Genomic DNA, 19,687 nt, shown 5'->3' with positions numbered 1-19,687 from the left:
ATCTTGGAGTAACCATAGTTATGACCTCTGAACTAAGATGAAAAACCTGGAAATCCACTAAATTCAGAACCAATTTTATTTGGGTAGAGTGAACAAAGTAGTCCCATTTATAACTATGATGTACATCACAGTAGGCTGTTACATTCAGACTTTCACACTTAGAAAATATATATATTATGTACAGGAATTTGCAAATAGGTGTAAACATACAATATTTTAAGATACCAGTACATTCCAAACCAAAACTATCAGCAAGGCAAACACCTCAAAATTATTCCAGTCAGCTAGCACTCAGAATCTCTCTTAAATAAAGCAGCTTTTATGCTTGACATCGTGTTGTTTTACTTACTATTAAAAATGAAGTTTCTTATTATAGATCAAATATCATAGTATCTGGCTATTTTGATACTTAAAAATAGGCACTGATTTCTAGAAGGAAATTTTCTTCTTACTGATATAATTGAGCCAATATGGCTGGTTTTGCTAGTACAAAGTAATCCAGTGCTGGAATAAGTCAAGACAATTTAAACTTAAGTCAAATGTATAAAGTTAGAATAGATACTGCAAAGCTGATTAAAATCTAGAAGCCTATATAAACTCACCATAAACCATACTGCAAACAGATCAGCTAAATTTTCATTTACTTTCATTTCTTCCTCTAAATTATACAGATTACCCTCCTCTTCATCTTTACAATGTAGGTTTTGGCTATCTACTCCTGCCTAATCAACATAAAGGTATATCGTGCAAATGACCTCATGCTATCTCATCCATGTAGCACGTCCAAGTCCTGCTACAGGTGGCATACCAGGTGGTGGAATTGGAGGTGGTACAGGTGGCTGTCCACCTGGGGGAACAGTAGGAGGGGGGTAACTAGCTGGTGGCATTCCCAGCCCTGGAGGTGGATGAGGTGGTACTGCATGAGTTGGAGGCAGTCTTGGAGGTGGGAAATTAGGGTTGTATGTAGGTGGAGGAGGGTATCCAGGAGTAGGAGGTGGAATATTGGGTGGGGGGAAAGAAGCAGGGGGTGGAGGTGGAACTGGTGGTGGAGGGTTGGGAGGGTACACATGAGGATGATATGGTAGATGAGCTGGTGGTCCATAGGCCGGTGGTAAAGCTCCATATGTTGGTCCTTCTGTTTTCATCATTGACTGGAGACTTTGATAGCCCTCCCCCGACATGTAAGAATTTGTAGTAGACATCCCTGTAATATAACTGGTGGGAGGTGGGGGTGGGGGACGATGTGGCAGAGGTGGAGGTTGATGTACCGGGGCAGGATGAGCAGGGGGAGGAATCTGGACCTTTGGTATATCTACTGAGTCCACAGTAGTAGATTGCTCTGGTTCTCCCATTGAAACTGCTGTTGTCAAAGGAGGCTTGCGCTCTGGAAAAGAAATTGGTTTTTTTTTGAAGGATAGTGGCAAGAACAGCTTCTGAATACTTTCTATTTTTCCTTCAGTTAAATTAGCAAAAGTGAACTCAATTCTCTAAGTCTCTGAATGCCATATGGTATCCAGTCAGACCTTCTAAGGTCACTAAAAACCAACTAAGCTGCCTATCAAAGCTTCAAGGTCAGCTTTTCCCATTCTAAAAGTTAAATTCATCTTTCTTACTACTATTTTTTATATTGTTGTACTATTTAAATATTATTGTACAATCAGCAGAAATAGCAGACTGGATGGATGGAATCACAACTAGAGGATTTAAAAAGTCAAAGGATTCACAATACCAAAAAACTTTAGTTCAGTGCTTCCACCTTCTTTAGTCCAGGCCTCCTTTCTACCCCTTAGGTAGTCCAGGAGGTGGGCTAGGATTACCCTTTGCACTTCACCTGCCTCCCATATTTGGAAACATAACTTGAGAACACAGGCCAAAGTCTCAAGTCTTTAACAGTCAGTTCTAAACCTGTTTACCAAAGAAAGAGAAAAACCAAAGGGTAAGTAAGAAGGACATGAATTCTGATCAGCTTTGTCCCACTGATTAATTTCAGTGAACTCAGTACCTGACATACTGGAGAAGTTAATAAAAAGGTCAGCATTTTACAAAATTATACTTAACCACTTCTGGAAAGAACATGCTTTAAGCTGTCCTCTCTCTAAATAAGAATCATGTGCTTTCCCCTCTTAATGCAGAAATTATAAAGTAATACCACTAAGATGACTAACCTAATAGCAACCTCTCTGTATGGTAAGAGAGATTATTAAAACAACCAACAAAAAAGAGTTTGGCACATCTTGACATTCATCTTGCTTGTATATATAAGCATCGACAACATCATTCAGTAAGAAAAGCTATTTAGAAACATACAAGGCAGTCACTTCTAGTGGCATACTACACTTGTCACTTTTTGAGATTTTTTTACACTCATTTATTTGAGATAAATCCTCCTCCTAGTTCACTTGGCCAAGATGCATTCTTGGTTTTCACCTGACTTTTCCACAGAGCTGCCCTTTATTTTGATAATGTTTCAGTGCTTGTACAATTACATCCTTCTATAAACAAAGAGCAAAATTTCCATTAACAAGGGAAATAAATCCATTACCTGCCTAAATAGGATTTTAACAGCGAAATTTCCCCCTAGGAAAGCCACATAATTAAATCACAAAAGGTGGGTATGCTGGCTGTGGTACTCATGATTTCAGTGACTTCTAGCTCCTAAATTCTAGCAGGCAATAATTTCCTCATCTGCTCATTTTCAGAACCATTCTGGATGCAAGATATGCATTCAAGATTTAACAACTGAAGGAATAATGAGTATGGTATTTAGAAAAAAATAATTCTTCATTAGATTTTAACAAATGAGAAAAATTGTCCTACTATATTTCAGGGGACTGCTTTTCTCTCTTCTAGTTCCCTGTTAGAAGCTGTCATCTTACAGTTATATTATGGACCATGGTCTGTGAAATATTTATGTCATATTTAAGGGTCACTGGAAGACAGCTAATGCATCAAAGTGCTGGAAGCACACTTTTACAACAGTACAGTTTATTTTGCAAACATATGGCATGTGTGCAGTATTAATGCTCTCTTGCAGAAAAAAAGTCCTCTTTTGAAGTACAGCAAAGAAAGTATCCCCTTTATTGTTTGGCAGTTCACCACCTGCAGAATTCCTGTATGACAGATATAACATGGAAAACTTCTACAGGGCAGCTGAATGCTGCTCCAGCAATCTAATATGGCCTCTACTATCCTTTTGAAATCAAGAAGACCCTTTTAGCCTGAAAATAACAATTAGTTTTAGTCTTCTAGGCCTTTAACTGTTGCAGTTTTGTTTTGTCTTTATCCACCTAGTACAGGCTTGTTTCCATCCTAAGTGTTTTACTTCTGTCTGGAAAAGCCTGTGCTACTATGATGAAATTCCCTCTAGAGCTCATCAAACTGGTATTTTTACTTGCCAAGCCGATTAGCAAGGCAACAAACCCCTGCTCCCACAGCATTACCTACCATTACTTGAATGAAAAGTAAGGAAGTTAACAAGAAGAATAAATGTGATTAAGAAAATAAAAGCTTACCTGGAGGTGGATGTGCAGGAGGTATTGGTGGATGTGAAGTTTCAATTTTAGGAATTTTAGATGGTGGTGGTGGTTCTAAAAAACATTTATCAGTTAGTGATTGGTCATTGCTCTGCAATATTTTCCAGATTCCATCTCTGGTCTCATGCTAATGATTATCACATTACCTTACACTATGCAAAAGTACAGTGGAAATCCTATTAACTAGGTATGTTTGATAAAGAAAACTAAAATCAACACTTTTATGTAAAAAAAGTGGCATCAAGTATCACATATAAGTCTTCCAAAAGAATGTATGCCTACGAGTTCAAATGACTTTGTAACTAGAGAGAAACTGTCCCAATAGTAGTATGTAAGTGAAGATTAGCAAGTATATGTTTTCTAGCCCAAAACTTGTAAATAGTTGGAATAACTCTCAGAAGACGCTGACCTATGCTCTGCTAGGGAAACGTGTCAGAAACCAAACAAAACAGCAATTGGACAAGAGAGAGGAGGGAGAAAGAGACAGCTGTCTGGAATCTATCTGCACAGCTACAGGGGACTAAGTGCCAGACTTCCTTAGGAAGTACATCCTAGTATCCTGAACTACCTTGTTCCAAACCAGCAAAATGAAGAGAAAGCCCCAAACAAACAAAAGAACCAGGAATGATCACTGCAGTGACTGTACATTTCTTTCACTACACTAGCTATTGACACTAACTGCCTTTTAGTGGCAGCCATGCCAACAAGCAATTACAAACATCACTGATTACCAACCACTTAGTGCTAGTGCAGCTATTTAATGACGTGGTACCTTCAGCCACTTCAAGGCCTCACAGCTTGCTGAGGAACTACTCCCAAATGATGCATTGGGAGTTGACTAGTTTAGCAAGACTTCTACTGAATAGATTCTATTAAGGGATGCTTGGGGAAGTTATACTCAATTTAAAGTTTTGCAGTTAGAAACATTTTAAAAACAGTTATAGTATATATTCAGGATACATTATCAGGATCAAGATAGTTTAGAACTGCCAAGCCTGTAAGCAAACAAACTAAGTGCATGTCAGCAAATTACTTATTCTAGTTTAAGCAGTAAAATGGAAACAACATGAACAGAATATTAATATTTACCTGCTGTCTTTGTTTCTTCTTTTGGAGATACAGCCTGTTTGAAAAAATGAAAAAAAACAAAGATAAAAATAAGACCATTGCAGTCAGTCTCTTCTCCCAGGTAACAAGTGACAGGACAAGAAGAATCAGCCTCAAGTTGTACCAAGGGAGGTTTACATTGGATATGAGGTAAAATTTCTTCATGGAAAGGGTGGTCAGGCATTGAAACAGGCTGCCCATAGAAGTGGGTCAATCAAAATCCCTTGCACGTATTCAAGGGATGTGTAGATGTGGCATTTGGGGACATGGTTTAGTGGTGGACTTGACAGTGCTATATTAAAGATATGAGTTGATGATCTTAAAGATCTTTTCCAACCTAAATGCTTCTATAGTTTCTTATGCTAAGTGCAAGACAAACACTGTCAACAATGCAAGACAAACAAAGTCAAACCACACTGGGGAAGCCCAGCTTAACTAGCAGAATGAAAAGACTGGAAAAAATAACAGGTATTTTATATGCAGCATTTCCTGCTGTTCCCACTGTTGAGTGTTACATCTCATTTAATACATTTATCATCCACTGCACATACGTCATGGTCTGGTTCACTGCTCACTGAGCTGAAAACAAGAGGCTTGGCCTCTGTTCCCAATTCTGCTTTGACCTGTCACTCAACCTTTGCCAAAATCACTTCAGGCTCTTATGCTTTATTTACCAAGACAGGAGGGCAGTGAAAGTGTTGCACAGCATAAGACATTTCAGAAGCCTTCAGATGGAAAGCACTGAATAAAATCCAAATGTTACGCCAGGAAAAAAATGTATGCACACTGAACAAAACCCACAAACCCTCACATCATCCTTCCAATCAATAGTTTTTGGTTGGGTCTTTTCTTCTTTTGTTGGTTGTTTTGTTGTAGTTTTTTAAGCAACTATGGATAAGGGAATAAAAAAATCTTCCCAGATTACATGGTCCCACTGAGATGACTACTTGATGGTTTCTGAGAAAAGCAGAGAACTTAATTGATATTTTAAGTACAACTATATTTAGAATGAATGATGAAGGTCAGAGGGGTACAGTACATAGCTTTTTTGTCTTTTCAATGAAAATGTTTTTTTAAGAGACTGTTTATCTCTAGTAGCTTTACTTGCATATACTGTTCCTCTGTTTCCTTCATTTCACTTTCCACAGCAAGAATGGACACACACTTCAATCCAAGTTGAACAGTATTTTTCCTTAATTCTGATGGGTGTTCTCAAAATTTTTGCTGTCTTAATTTTTGCCTTCTGGAGACAACCTCATTCTTATATTCCTTTGATAGTAATTTCAATTTTCCAGACACCTTCCAGATGCTTTCCTGCTTTTTAAGGTCAATCTTTATCTTACCATTTCAAACACACATACTTCTTTCTTAGTGACTCTCATGGACTCATCTTCTGCCTTCATTTTACTTGGATGGTCTTTTCTTGACTTTCTAGCACTAAAATCTACGCCTGTAAAACTGCATCAGCTCTCCCTACACTTTCAAATAGAAGCAAATAACTACTTGTTGAATCTTTTCCAAAAATCACTCCTTTTGGGAAGTCAGTTGATCACTTCAGGTGACAAGCAATTAATTTACTGTACATTTGTTAATATGGAGCAATATTCAAAAAACAACATCAAGGTACACTATTATAGTGGAACAGGAAACTGGAGCAAAATAACTCATGACAGAAAAAAACCAAACATCCATTTAAACTGCATTTATGCTAAAGGAAAAAAAAAAAGTACCAAGCAGCAACAATTCTCTAATAATGGCATCTGTTAAAATAGAGATGAGCATTTATTTGGCCATTCTACCGCACTGTAGTTTGTACTGCCCCAGCCAGAACACCCAAGGGCCATAATAAATAATAATAAATTATCAACATTATGTATTGTCATGGTGATGGGTATTTAATACCTTCAGCTGAATCTATACAATGGAACTGTTCCTTAACTGCTGTTTCTATGAGGAATACAATTGTCCCCCACAAAAATTTCTAGTTTAATCCAAATAAAAATAATATTTACATCTAATGATTCACCAGTATATTTTTAGTGAAATCAACTGAAAATTTGAGCACTCTTCACCACTAGAGATGTAGAGGATGTGCAGATGCTTTAGACATCTGATATGGGCTGTAAATCATGGGCCAATGCCTCAGCTGCTTGAAAGCATCCTGGTTCAGTAGAAGGTAATGGGAGTTATAAGAGTTCATGCAAATTGAAAATCTAGCCTCCAGGAACAAAGTGTATTTCTGTTCTGCACAAACCAAAGGAGAAGTCATGCAAAGCCCTATTTATAGAAGCAGACAAAAATTTTAAGTAAGGTTTATGGTGTATGTAACTCAAGAACATTTTAGAAGCACCTAGTGAAGCCCTCAAACACTACACATCTTGTTCTCCCAGGCTGCTTGTTATCCCAGGATAAAGAACAAATTTGGATCACTACATTTACTTCTCTCAAATTCATGCTGCTTGTGCTGTATTCCTACAAAACTCCATTGAGACACCCTTTACTTCTTATTTGTTGTGGCTGCTTACAGTGTATCTACTATTTTTTTCCTTGATGGTTAGGTGATGGACCTCAAACTAATTTCAGGAAAAGGTAAGTTTCACTTATGGGTTGACCAGAAGCGATTATTCAAGAACAACAGATACTGTTCATTCAAAAGCATCACCTTTTTCCATGAGATACTTCATTAAGTTATGGGATAGGGCAAAATCAGTAGTACTGTAATGGTAGATCTTTTACAGGGATGAACAAGCATTCATAAAAACTTAGATGGCACACACAGGAAAATACAAAATTGTTATTAACAGTTTCTGATGTGCCAAACTGGCCCAGGCATTATTGTTGAAGAAAAATAGGAAGAGATCCAACAGGTCAGACAACTCACGCAGAATTTGTGCAGATGGTATAAAAAGTATGAGAAGAAATACCTAATACCTATAAAGAACTCTCACACTTTTCAAGTTAATTAATAACACTATCATCTTACTATCCTGAACAATGCTAAAGTTCAGTGCAGTAACTAAAAATTTCAGTGCAGGTCTTTTTCTCTAGTAAGCTCTATCCAGCACTTACAAGACCAAGGTTTTACAGAGCTATATTTTTGTCTGTTTTGGGAGTCTGCCATCAGGAAGATGCTGCACTCTTCCAATTCCATTTTATTCCAATATTTGCTGCTTACTCCTAGTTTTTGGTTTGGTTCTTTTAGTTTGTTGTTTTTCTAATCTGTAATGTATTTGTATTCATTACAAATTAGAGCAAAAGTCTGAAGAAAATTTACATTCTGAATGGACTTGTTCCTAAGACTGTACTTCTGAAAACACTCCTCTTGCTAAGTACACATGAAAGAAGACTTGAATAACACTTTTTTTTTCTAACTTACAAGTGAAAAAAAAAATAACAAAAGTATAGATTAAAATCTGAAATCTTCATTTGAACTTGATGGCTGTTGAAAAGTGCTCAGGGTACTTGTGACACTATGCTAATATAGCTTCTTATTTTCAATTGTGATGTGATATTATGGACAAAGTGAGGCTATGAAGTATGATGATTTATAGGCTACTACCATTAAAGGATTATTTTAAAAGACTTTTTAAAAAGACTTTTGACATGACTTTAGAAGTCACTATTCTCTTAATATTAGTAATCAAAGAGTCAAATAATGCCTTCATCAGCATTGTGCACATCTCCACATTCAGGTACAGCACAAGAAAACGTCCCTGAATTAAACCTGCTTAATAGAGAAAACAATGAAGTTTGATAGCCCAGAACCACAAACACTGAGAGCCTGAACAGCTCTTGACTTAGAAGTCTCTCCATGGCTTTTGGCTCAAGTGGAATAAGAATGTCATATGCCAGAACTGTTAAGGCTGTTCTGCATTAGCAAAGTTGCCACATAACCAAGGAAAATCAACTACATTAAATTAATGACAAGGCTCATTTTTAAAGCAAACACAAGTCTGCTGCACATTGTGGCCTTTAAATCTAATGGGCATCAGATCAGCCTGAAAATAAATTGCAAGTTAAAGTTCAACTTACTGCTGGTCTCTTAATCTGTCTAGGAGGACTTGACTGGGGAGAGGGTTTTTTGGATTGCTGTGCTTGTGTTTGCTGCTGCTGCTGCTGTTGCTGTGCTGACTGCTGAGACTCTTTTTGCTGCTGTGTCTGGGATTGCTCTGAACTCTGGGATTGCTGTGACTGCTGTACTGTAGGCGCCTGGGGTGTAGACTGAAGAGATGGCGGCTGCTGCAACTGATGAGGAGTATGATGAGGCATTTGCTGTTTTCCCTGTGAGTATAGATCCAGGATCTGATGACAGATATCTTAATAATAAAGAAAGAAAATTCCAAAGTATTACAGCTTTATAATGTACAAGTGTATATTTAACACAATTATCAACTCTGATTTTTACTGGACATCAACTTTGGAAGAACTGACTGCAAATATTACTCATCGTTACAATGAATAAAATAACTTTTTAAAAGAAGATTAATTTTCAACTTATACTTCCATTGCTGGAAGTTTCTTCTGCCTATCCTGAGCAATATATACATGTACATGCACACCATTCAGAAGAACAGAGTGTCTTGGTAATAATGCACTGTATGTCATTACTGTGTGACTGGAGAGCCAGGTAACCATGCTCACAGGACAGTAATACAGCAAGAAAACAAGTGAAAGAAGATTATGTTAAAACATACATGTCTGTTAGGCCAGTCAAAAAAGTTTTATGAAATTAAGCAAAAGACTAGTACTAAATTCTTCTTCCAACAAGTTAGGAGCTAAAGGTCCCTGTAATCTGTTTATCATTCTTGGTACACCATAAAAAAGCCTCTAACCAGCACAATTTAGTCAAAGAAATCAATTATCAATGGGAAAACCACTTGAAATCAGGCTCCATTAATTCCAGTGTTTGTAGAACCACTTATTTAAAATGGGGAGTAGATAATCATTAAAAAAATAGAAAACACAGCATGACAATTCTGGCTAATGAGATGTGTTATAAACTAAACAAATTGTAAAAAACACATTCAACAAAAGATTAATCATGATGATTAAATATGCTTCTAAGCTAAACCAGTTCAATTTAAAACCAGATTAAGGCATAGCACATATGACCTGAGTTACGTACTTGACACGAGATTATTTTGAAACCTAGATAAAAAGCTATTTGTATTTAATCACGACCTAGGCCACACAGTTAAATACTGTGGGAAATGGTTTTCATACCTTCCAAAACATCAACAGGAACATCTTGGACAAACTGCTCCCACCATCGTCTGTACATTGGTTTTGATGTCCATTCCTGTATTTCGAACTTACACAAACGACCTGCTAAGTACATAACTGCAACAGCTATGATCTCAGGCTCCCACTGCAGGGACAGTGTAGTGCAGAGACTGCAAGAGAAAATAAACCAAAACAAAACACAACCCTGGAGATTGCCTGATTGTCCAAGTGCACTTTAATGTACAACAGCTATAATTAACAGGGCATAAAATCCCACCACAATTCTAACTTCTCAGGCAATTTTAATTAAGAGCCTTGTTACACAACAGAGTTTACAAAACTAAACTATTTCTGGACTACCACTGTCATTAAATAAGTCCCAAATCAGATTTTAGTGCTTCCAAATGTTTGTCAATAAAATGTAAACAAATATTAAAAAAAACCCCAAAACCACAGAACAGCCAACATGAATTTCTAAGGCAATTTGTCAAGTGCAACTCAAGTTTTGGATCAACATATCAAAGGTTATCTCTTGAAAAGCCTTTGTTAAAGCTAATGCTAAAGTAATTGATGTCATTGATATTATTGATATTAACCAAGCTTCTGTCATAATCAGTTACTGTTTCCTCATATAAATTTTAAATTATGGAATATTTTTTCCCACTTTTCTCCATATATTCTGTAACATATAATCTGTTTACAGCATTTTAAATCCAGCCAGCCAGTTGAATTTCCATGAATTTACTGTGGCTGTATAAGAACGGGACACCGTATTCTAAAGATCTGTAGTGCAAAGCACAGATTTTCGCAGGATCCTCTGAACAAAGTAAACTTCTAATATGGTAATATGTGCTTATTAAGTAAACACAATCCAGCCTCTTCAGAACAGAGGTAATTATAATGCATGATTTGAAACAACCCCTCCAATTTCATAAGCCTTTTCCTGAAGTGCATTTTAATTGTTAGGTTTTTTTAAAGATTAAACTATCTAATTGTAAGTACAATGATGTCCAAACTTTGATGGAGGAATTACAGTAGATTGACAGATTTAATAGTGACAGTCATGCCATAATTTTGCTCTACCTGTAAGATCATCGCCTGCACAACTGACAACAGCTGAAATAAACATCTCTTGAGATCCACATTAATTTTGGTCAAAGTAATTTGGAGTTTAGATTGTATCTACAGAATTTGGAGCCACACAGGGCTAATTCAAATCAGGTATATGATTGAAAATGCACCTCTTTCTTTTATGATATTCTACTGCTGTAGGCATGACTGAAAGCTATGTATTCACAATTTCTGTACAGTCAGACCACTTAAGTATTTTCTTAAGGGTTTGCTATGGAAACAAAAAGTAATATTCAAGTCCTTAATAAATTAACTTGCCAAGCTCTGTAGAATCCTCCTGAACAAGACTAAAGTGTGTCAAGTTGTTTTGGTTTTCTTTTCAATACCACATGAGAAGTGCTTCTACATGCACTCCTATTAATTAGTATGATTCTTATAAGTCCATTATTCAAGAAATTGCAAATTTCAAAAAAAGAAAGTGCTAAAACCTCTATTCCTCAGTGAATTTAATGGCTTCTTTACTATTACCAAAATGTCACATTAAAAATATATTGATGAACGTGATGGAATTGAAAAGTGACTTCTTTTTTTCTGAATGTACCATATATCATAGATTTGGCAAGAAGCCAGTTTTTATCCTGGAGATTTAGAATTTGGTTTGGCCCTTTCAAACACAGTAAGTTTCTTTTTAATGCAGCACTAAATCAGTACTACAACATTGCAGAGGTCTGTCTTCATACTCATTCCAGATTTCGTGGACAATGGAACTATCATGGATGATGGAACAAAAAACTGAGGAACAGGACCAAGAAAACATGTAACAAGCAGAAAAAAAATATCAAATATTTGTCCAAAAAATATCCAGTGTCAGAACAAAGTAAGCAACAGTAACTATTTTACTTTCAGAATGTTTCCTAGGTGTATCTTACCTGTCATTGACAAAAGTCCATGCCATTTGAACCAGTTTTTGAATTTTATTTTTGTCTCCTGAAAAATGATCAGAAAAAAAAAAAAAAAAGGACATAAAATTAGGAGAGACAAACAGTTGGAAGCAGAATATTCTTGCACTGTTAATATATTAAGTTCTGGAAATCAATAACAGGTATTACTTGCTCACCCTGCAATTTTTTACCTTTGAGTTGTTTGGCATACTTGAGAAGAAATTGGTATGGATGTTCCACTTGCAAATCAAACTTTATTGTTTGTAGTAAGATTCTTTCAAGTACCATCACTTCTTCCTATAGAGAGTTACAAGGTATTATTCCTTCATTCACTCAAAAACCCTTCATGCCACTATAGAGCGTGACTACACAGCACCTCCAGGCAACCATGTTTGTCTCCAAGGAGAACAGAAAGCTCTCCAACTTATTATTTTAAACTCAGGTACCTTTTCTTCACATTTATTTGAGTGAGGACAGGGGATGTGGTGTTTAAAATCCCTATTCCTCTGCAGAGGAATGAACTGAACCAGACACAGCATGAAATTGTCAGATAAAAAAATCACAACAAAAATATAAGCTCTACCACATTTCACTCAAAAGTTTCAAGTCCTTCTGCTATTTAAAATAAGCAAATTTTAAGAGAAGCATAGTTTTGCTAAGTCAATACTGTAAACAAGAAACCTCTCAATAATTTTGAGATCCAGTTCACTTATTTAAGATTCACTATTAACTACTTCCTAAAATCCCATTTAGATGATTTATGACTTATGTCTTGGTAACATTTCTTGCACTGGCTGAAATTACTCAAATTTACTTTAATTTGCAAAATAATATCAGAATTTACATTAAATAAAACTTTTTATGAAAACAATTAATCCAGTAAGCTCCCAAAGCTACTTGTATTAGGAAGAACTACTTTCATAGATACAAATCACATTACTCAGAAGAGCCATAAATGCATGCTGAACATTTAATTTAATTTAAAACAACTGAAAATCAGTCAATGCTCCACTGAATGTGTGTCACTTTACTACAGTACAACAGGATGAAATCAGTTTCAAAATGAGTATTTTTACCTTTGGGTCATCTCCAAACTGCCCAAACTGTACATCATTTAGCAAGCTACGAGCTGTTTTAATTATATCTTTACACTTCTTGGGTGTTTCTTCAACCTTTCCTGCTAGGAAGAGACAGCAGGCTCCTGTCACCTAAAAAAAAAAGCAAGTGCTTTCAAAAAGTGATCTGCCTGTAGATATGCAATACAGGGTAGCATTACAAAAGCACTGTCAGTTTCCATTAACAGTTCTGTAGAAGTCTCCCAAGAAAGACTTAATAAGCATACTAATTTTTAATTTTAATATAGTGTTAAACTTTAATTTTCTCAGAGGAAAAAAACAGAATTTGGAGGACTGTCTATTTTATACACCTTCATTTCAAGGTCAGATACCCAAAGCACAATTTGTCCCTGCTCAGTGTTTTCTGTCAAGCAGTTTTAAATCTGTATTACACTTCTTCTTTACTTTCAGCTAATACAGAAGTGCCAGCACTACAGCTGCTACGCCTAAATAACAGTATCAGCAAGTTGTAACTGCAATGCCAACACATTTCTGAGCATAAAGAAATGTGTAAACAGGCAAGAAGAACAAATTTTAAGCTGCAACAATTGAAAGACAAAATGCTAATTTTACATCTTCCTGTAGTGAACAGCAGTAGTAGTAACCAAGTGACTAATCACCATTTCAAATAGTCCCTGCCTAGTGCAATCATTAAGTCATCAATATTCTAAATACTTACATATCTTGGGAACTGTTTGAAGGAATGAAACATATAAAAACGATGGAAATAAATTATTCCGGTTGCTAGAGTGTCATAATGTCTGTGGTGTAGATTAAGGACTTTCAAACAGAACATAAAATAAATTTAAAACCAAACATGCACAATGGATACTGCCTTATCAAGTACTTCAAGTAATTGGCTGTTCAGTGACCAGTTAGAACACAATACAAGTAAAACAAGAGCTTTAGAAAAAGAAAACCAAAAAGCCACAAAAGCTCTTGAAGCTGTGTAAATACTATGATTACACCCAGATGCAGCTGACATCTAAAGTATTTGTTGTAAGTGTGCAAAGTCCTGATAGTATGTACAAGAGGATGCACTTTAGGTCATCCCTGCGTTGCACCATACCTGCTTCAGAGAAGGTCAAACCCAGCAGTAGGTACAGAAGGAAGAGAACAATTATCACTTCACATTCAAACGCTGGTGTGGAGGAAAGTTACTATTCACACCTACAAATGCAAATAAAATCTGAACATGCTCCCTAATCTTCACTTCAAGAAAAGTAAAAATTTTGTCTTCACTATGCTTTGTTAAAGAAAGAACTAAGAAGATTGAAGGAAGCATAGGAAGCAGAAAATTTAAGTGGCCATCTATGAGAGAGTGGGACAGTCAGAAGGAATTGTAAATCCCAAACCAATAAAACAAAAAAACAGCCACCAAAGACCAAGACTGGGGAGGCAGAAGTTAAAAGCTTCAAAGGCACAATCAAAAAACTAAGGGAAAAATTCAACATTTGAGAAGTCAGGTAGATCCATACAGTGAAACACTGAGTTTCCTAACTCACAGAAGTTACTCTTAATTTGAAAGTTTGTATCATCTTACTTCCCTCTCGCCAAATTGGAACCTTGTTTATCCAATGAATGGATAGAATTTGTGTGGGAACACATTACATTGAAGGCATATAAACACAAATGTATTTTTGATTAACAATTAAACATCTGAACAGCTGAGGATGTCACATTTCTTGTACTTTTTATTCTGAAAACTCACTACTCATAAAGACATTTCATACCAACACGAGTTCAAAGGATACAGCCCTAAACGTGTTCCCACATCGAATATGAATCTGGCCCCTTCCCTGCGGTATCGTGCCTCCGTAGCTGGATCAAGCCCTTCAAGTTGTGATGGTGTGTGTGCCAAATCTTTCTTATCCCAGTACCAGCATGGCTTTGTATGGTCCAGGTTTGCCAAGTTTACAGAAGGGCTGGAATTTTCTTTATTCTCCTTCATTTATTAAAACAGAATTGTTTTTGCTTTTTAAATTTTCAAAAACGAAGTCTTCAGAGAGTCACTTCAGGACCTTGAAGAAAAGAAAAAAGGAATTCTTTAAAAATAGAGACAGCTGTCCCCTCCAGTTCCTGCTCAAAGAGGAGTAAAGAGAAATAGTGCTTAGCCTTGCCTGTTGGAAAGAACTTTTTCCTATGCTCAAAGAAAAGTAACCAAGAACTTTGCCTTTATCCTCCCCATATATTGCAAACACAATCAAAGAAAAAGCCATACATTATCCTTGCTATTATCTGTTTAATAAGGAAACTCAAGAATACATCTCCAACGACATCTGCTATTTCTTAGTACAACAACTTCCACCTACTTTGTCCATAAAAGTAGGAAAAACAACTCAGTGATAGCTGCAGAAAGATTTGAAAAGTTAGTGGGATTAGCTGACTCTTGGTAACTAGGAAAGGCACTGGTGAGCTGAGCCTGAATGGCCACTGAAATACCTGCCTGCTCCCAGGGATACCCCAGCAGCAACCACTCGGCAGAAGCTTTGTAAAGTGAGCTGTGATGCACTACTTAAAGAAAAAAAATGCATCAATGTTCTTTCACCTACCAAGATTAAGACGACGGCTGTGAGTTTGTAGAGTAAGGTAGCACCTAAAATCATCCTCCAAACAAGGCAACTGAAAACACTCCAGGAGTCTCCTACTTGCCTGTGTTTACCAGCACTTTGTGTACATAGGTGCAGATCACAAAGCTCTGCAGGCACTTTTCTGGGGTTTGAATTATGACAGACGTTCAGCCGTGCCTCAGCTTACAGAACGAACAATCGCTGCCTTTATTTCTTTCAGGCACAAAACTGCTCTTACTCCAATTCAACTACAGATACTATGCACAGATTACTGCAGTCACCTGCAAAGGTTTGCATAACAGGCAGTGATCAACATATGATGCAATATATTCGCTCTAAGCAAGGCAGTCATAGGAAGACCCAAACTTATAACTCTTAAAATCAGCTATTACTTTTCGAGACGTTTCCCTTCCGACAACGGAAGGAAGATCACGTGAACGGCCACAGAACGATGCCTATAGTCAGCACCTCGCTCACCTTCAAAAAGTTTCTCTTTTTCAGAATAAGGGAAAATGTCTTTGCCTCAGGGTGGTTTTGGAATCACCTTCACAACTCGTAGAATCGGTCACAGACAGATCTAAATTCTGTCACAAGAAAAAGTAAATGGCTACTAAAAACTATTTCCAGAATCAACAAAAGCGCGCCAGGCCACGACCACACACTCCCATGGTATTTACTAGAAAGGTGCTATGTTTTATAACTGTAACGATCCTTCTTTCTTACAAGGTATTTTGCTTTCTAACTTCCAAAGCGCTTAAAAACCAGTTAACACTAAAAGCGCCTGAAGCAACAAGATCTGCTTCTATAAAGGAGCGAAAGCATTTCCGAACACGGAACCAGGAACGACAATTATCACCCGCAAACATCTTAAATGAACCATCTCAAACGTCCCAATCCAGACCGCAACGCCCGGAAATAATAAGTTTCCCCTGCCTTTTTACGCACCCCATTAAACTGGAGGAGTGTTCCAGAGCTCGATCGCGGCTTTTTTATACCTTACCTGAGACCAACCCGCCGACCGCGGCTCCGCCCCTGCAGCCCCAACCCGGCCGGGGATGCTCAGCCCCTCTCGGACCCGCCCGCCCGCCGTAGACGGGGCTGCCGGTGCCCGGGGAGGCGCGCGCTCCCCACCCCGGCCTCCCCACCCCCTTCCCCCCTTCCCCAGGCGGCGGCTGTCGCCGGCGGGCGGCCCGAGCGGGCCCCGCGCACTCACAGGGCTCGCGGGGAGCGGGAGCTGCACCGGAGCGCGGGGCCTCTCAGCGACAGCGCGGCCTCCGCGCCCTGCGCGCCGCCATCTTGGGAGCCAGGCCAGGCCGCGCGCTGCGTCATCACGTCGCAAAGGCGTAGCGCGCGAGCACGGCGGCCCCGCCAATGGGAAGCGGCGGCACCCCCGGCCGCCCGCCCAATGGCGGCTCCGGCAGCGGCTGCTGAGCCGCGGCAGGAGGCCGACGCGCCGCCGTGCGCTAGGAGAGGACCAATCGGAACGCTAAGCGGGAAGATTGCGAGCCTCCGAAACCAATAGAAACTTGGAGGCGGGCCAGCAGGACTGAATGACAGCCAATGGGAGCGCTGCCGTGCCCTTTCTGAGGCCGGCCGCGAAGGATTGGGCGCCACGGGCGCGGCAGGGGAGGAGCCTTCCGGCGGGCGGCAGCTCGGCCAATGGCGGCGGGGGGCGCAGAAGGGGCGGGGCCGGGCGGAGCCACCGCCTCCCCACCGCGGGCAGCGGCGTCCGGCGCGGGCTCGGGTGCGCCGCTCCCTCGGGCCAGGCAGGAGCGGCCGCTGGCGGGAGGTAAGGCGGGGCCTGCCCGGGCCCCCTCCCCTGCCTCGGCTCCTCGCCCCGGCGCGGCACGGGCCCTTCCTCTCAGCCCTCCGGGCGGCGTGGGCTCGCCCCGCTCCGCCGCCTCCTTCCCCGCAGGAGGCGCCGCTCTTTCCGGACGCCCCCTCCCGCCGCCCCGGGGCGCGCTCCGCCGGCCTCGCCGCCCCTGCCTTCCCCCGCGTGGCCGGTGCGGGGCTGGCCCTGTCCTCCCCTGGGAGCCGCAGTCTCCGTCGCGGCTCGCCCAGGCCTTTCTCCCTCCCGCTGCCCTGCCGGAGGGGCCGGCGGGTCCCCCGGGTCCTCCATGGGCGGGCCGGGTTCTTTCCAGCCCGGCCTGCGCCGGTTTCTAGTGAGCGAGGCGGCGGCACTGGCGTTTTCCCTTGCCCCAACCCCCCTCGAGAAGCTGATAGAAACGAGAGTAAAGCAAATGGCTTAACACCGGTTTCCCCATGATGTAATTCCTTTCTCTTTCTTTTCTTTTTTTTTAATTTTTATTTTTAATGTGTGATACGATTTGAATACTCCCTGCTCGTACTTCAGCTTCCCATAGAGCCTCCCATGCGCCCAGCTCTCGGGGTCTGGCTGAGGGGCGGCTCTGCGGGTGTGTGGCTCCTCAGAGCCCTCCTCTGGCTGGACAAGAGGGCTCTGGTTTCTTTCCTTTCTCACCCCGTCTGCAGCCTGCTTTAGTAAAGGGGTTAAATCTTTGGCGGAAGATGCGGGGGGGGCAGTTAAAATTAGAATAAATCATAAACTGTTTATTGACAGGGGCGTTACTCCTGAAACAGCCTCGGTGTTTCAGCCTTCCTCTATTGCTACAACAGCTGCCCGTCCCATGAGCCCTTCCTCCTCTTCCTTACCCAGCAACACTTGGTTAAAATTGCTTGAGCTGAGGCTGTGCTTTGCCTTCAGTTCTTAGCAAATGCCTAAATTTTGAGTTTGACATACAGTTTTTTACCCTATATTCAGCCATAAGGACAAGCTCAGTTCTTCCTTTTGGAAGTTTTCCCTCATGGTTCAAAGCTGCTCTTGTCCCGAGTTTGATATCTGCTCTTCTGGATGGAATTGCCCTTGAAACTTAAGCTTGCTCCTGAGATCAAGCTGAAAGTGGATTGTCTTTGTCCCTTCTATAAGAGCATGTAATGTAGGCACCTGTCTATTGAAGTGACAGCTTTGTTCTCTGAAAATTGCTACAATGTTAGCTTTGTGTGTTGCAAGTGTTTTCTTCTTTCAGTTGTTGTAATCTCATAACTGTCCAGTGAAACATAAGTATTTTGTAGGTGAGTAAACAACTGTGGCATTCTGTAGGTCCACTATCAGGTTCCTGGTACAAAATAGTAAGTCAGTGTACAGGCTGTTGGAGGGAAAGGCATGATGGGCTCAAAGGCAGGGGTGGCTTCCTGATATTTTTGCTCAATTAAGTAACTTGATATGGTAGAGATTGCTGGCTGGCAAGCATGCTGGCTTGTGCCTTAATAAAGTTTTTGGTTATGTTTAGCAGGGATTGAATTATATATTTCAGTACAGTTGAAAACACATTCTTGACGTTGTGTACTGAAAAATAGATTTAGGCTGTTGGAAGAAATGCCACAAACCCCAAAATCATTTGCAATCTGTATATCAGTATGTCCAGAGATGGCCTGATTGTTCCTGAAGTCAGATGTGCCTTGAAATAGAGTTCTGATTTTAGTATGGTACAGAAATTAAAAATAGACCATATTATGCCTCTCTGTATGGAAAAGTGTACATCTTGATGATGTTTTCATTGTAATAAATCTATTTAGACATGTCTACTGTATCTATGTAATACTTCATCATAGTGGTGCTGGTTATGTAGTTAATCTGAGAAATTGTGTAGTTTTCAGCAAGTGAGTATTTCAGTGTTTGCTCTTTGAAAAAAAAAAAAAAAAAGAGGCACTTTAAGGATACTGATGATATTAAGGGGTCTGTATCTTTTCTAATAGGCTGTCACAGTGCTTGGTGCATGAGACCTCATGATGCCTGTGGCTTAAGCTTTTGGAAGCCCAGGTGGTTCTCTTAAGTCTGCTCATACTGGTGGCTGAAGTCAGGGTGGCTTGCTTTATTCTCAGTTAGGAGTTACAGTGTATAAAGTGAGGTGAATATTTTCTAAATTAAGAACATTATTTAGGAACATGCAGATAAAGACAGTACATAAGGGTTTTTAATTAATTCTGCTCTAAAGGAATTAGGAAAAAAAAGTTTGTGGGAGTCTTAAGGAGGAGCAAAATTCAAGCAAAAAATAAAATTACATAAGTGGGTTGGCAAATTGGTAGAGTTTATAATCTTCTTTTCTTCA

The 19,687-nt window shown here is 39.6% G+C and overlaps 2 protein-coding genes across 8 annotated transcripts in view; one reads left to right on the top strand and one right to left on the bottom strand.

The window, feature by feature from the left end:
* Positions 1–53: 53 nt before the first annotated feature.
* Positions 54–16,911, bottom strand: CCNK (cyclin K). 5 transcript variants are annotated; one of them, XM_058829359.1, is made up of 12 exons: positions 16,774–16,905; positions 16,038–16,144; positions 14,745–15,011; positions 13,670–13,751; positions 12,952–13,083; positions 12,067–12,172; positions 11,864–11,921; positions 9,864–10,033; positions 8,673–8,956; positions 4,623–4,656; positions 3,513–3,587; positions 54–1,384 (listed from the first exon to the last, which is right to left on the bottom strand). In XM_058829359.1, the coding sequence occupies exons 3-12, from the start codon at positions 14,939–14,941 to the stop codon at positions 762–764; spliced, it is 1,761 nt and encodes a 586-aa protein (XP_058685342.1). In that variant the 5' UTR covers positions 14,942–15,011; positions 16,038–16,144; positions 16,774–16,905; the 3' UTR covers positions 54–761. The 5 variants fall into 5 exon arrangements, with proteins under 5 accessions (XP_058685342.1, XP_058685343.1, XP_058685341.1 ...); XM_058829360.1 differs by lacking the exon at positions 16,774–16,905 and adding an exon at positions 16,561–16,626; XM_058829358.1 differs by lacking the exon at positions 16,038–16,144 and having other exon boundaries at positions 16,774–16,911.
* Positions 16,912–17,196: 285 nt separating this feature from the next.
* The window catches only part of SETD3 (SET domain containing 3, actin N3(tau)-histidine methyltransferase), a 60,005-nt gene continuing 57,514 nt past the window's right edge, over positions 17,197–19,687 (top strand). Inside the window, exon 1 of one of the 3 annotated variants that reach the window (XM_058829353.1) lies at positions 17,197–17,349. The gene's annotated coding sequence lies outside the window, so the exon portion shown is untranslated. The remainder of the gene's footprint in view (positions 17,350–19,687) is intronic. The other 2 variants (XM_058829356.1, XM_058829354.1) reach the window with 2 other exon arrangements.

The sequence above is a fragment of the Poecile atricapillus genome, chromosome 1 (assembly GCF_030490865.1).
Source record: "Poecile atricapillus isolate bPoeAtr1 chromosome 1, bPoeAtr1.hap1, whole genome shotgun sequence".
NCBI classification, from domain to species: domain Eukaryota; kingdom Metazoa; phylum Chordata; class Aves; order Passeriformes; family Paridae; genus Poecile; species Poecile atricapillus.
Note: the sequence above shows the minus strand (reverse complement) of the source record. Positions and strands in the feature narration are given on the sequence as shown.

Bases quoted from the DNA above. Each gene is read 5' to 3' on its own strand.
- CCNK (XM_058829358.1), bottom strand. From the start codon at position 14,941: ATGAAGGAGAATAAAGAAAATTCCAGCCCTTCTGTAAACTTGGCAAAC. The intron at 10,034-11,863 runs GTAAGATACACC...TTTCTCTTGCAG, and splicing joins TGGACTTTTGTCAATGACAG to TCTCTGCACTACACTGTCCC. The intron at 4,657-8,672 runs GTAAGTTGAACT...TTTTTCAAACAG, and splicing joins GACAGATTAAGAGACCAGCA to GCTGTATCTCCAAAAGAAGA.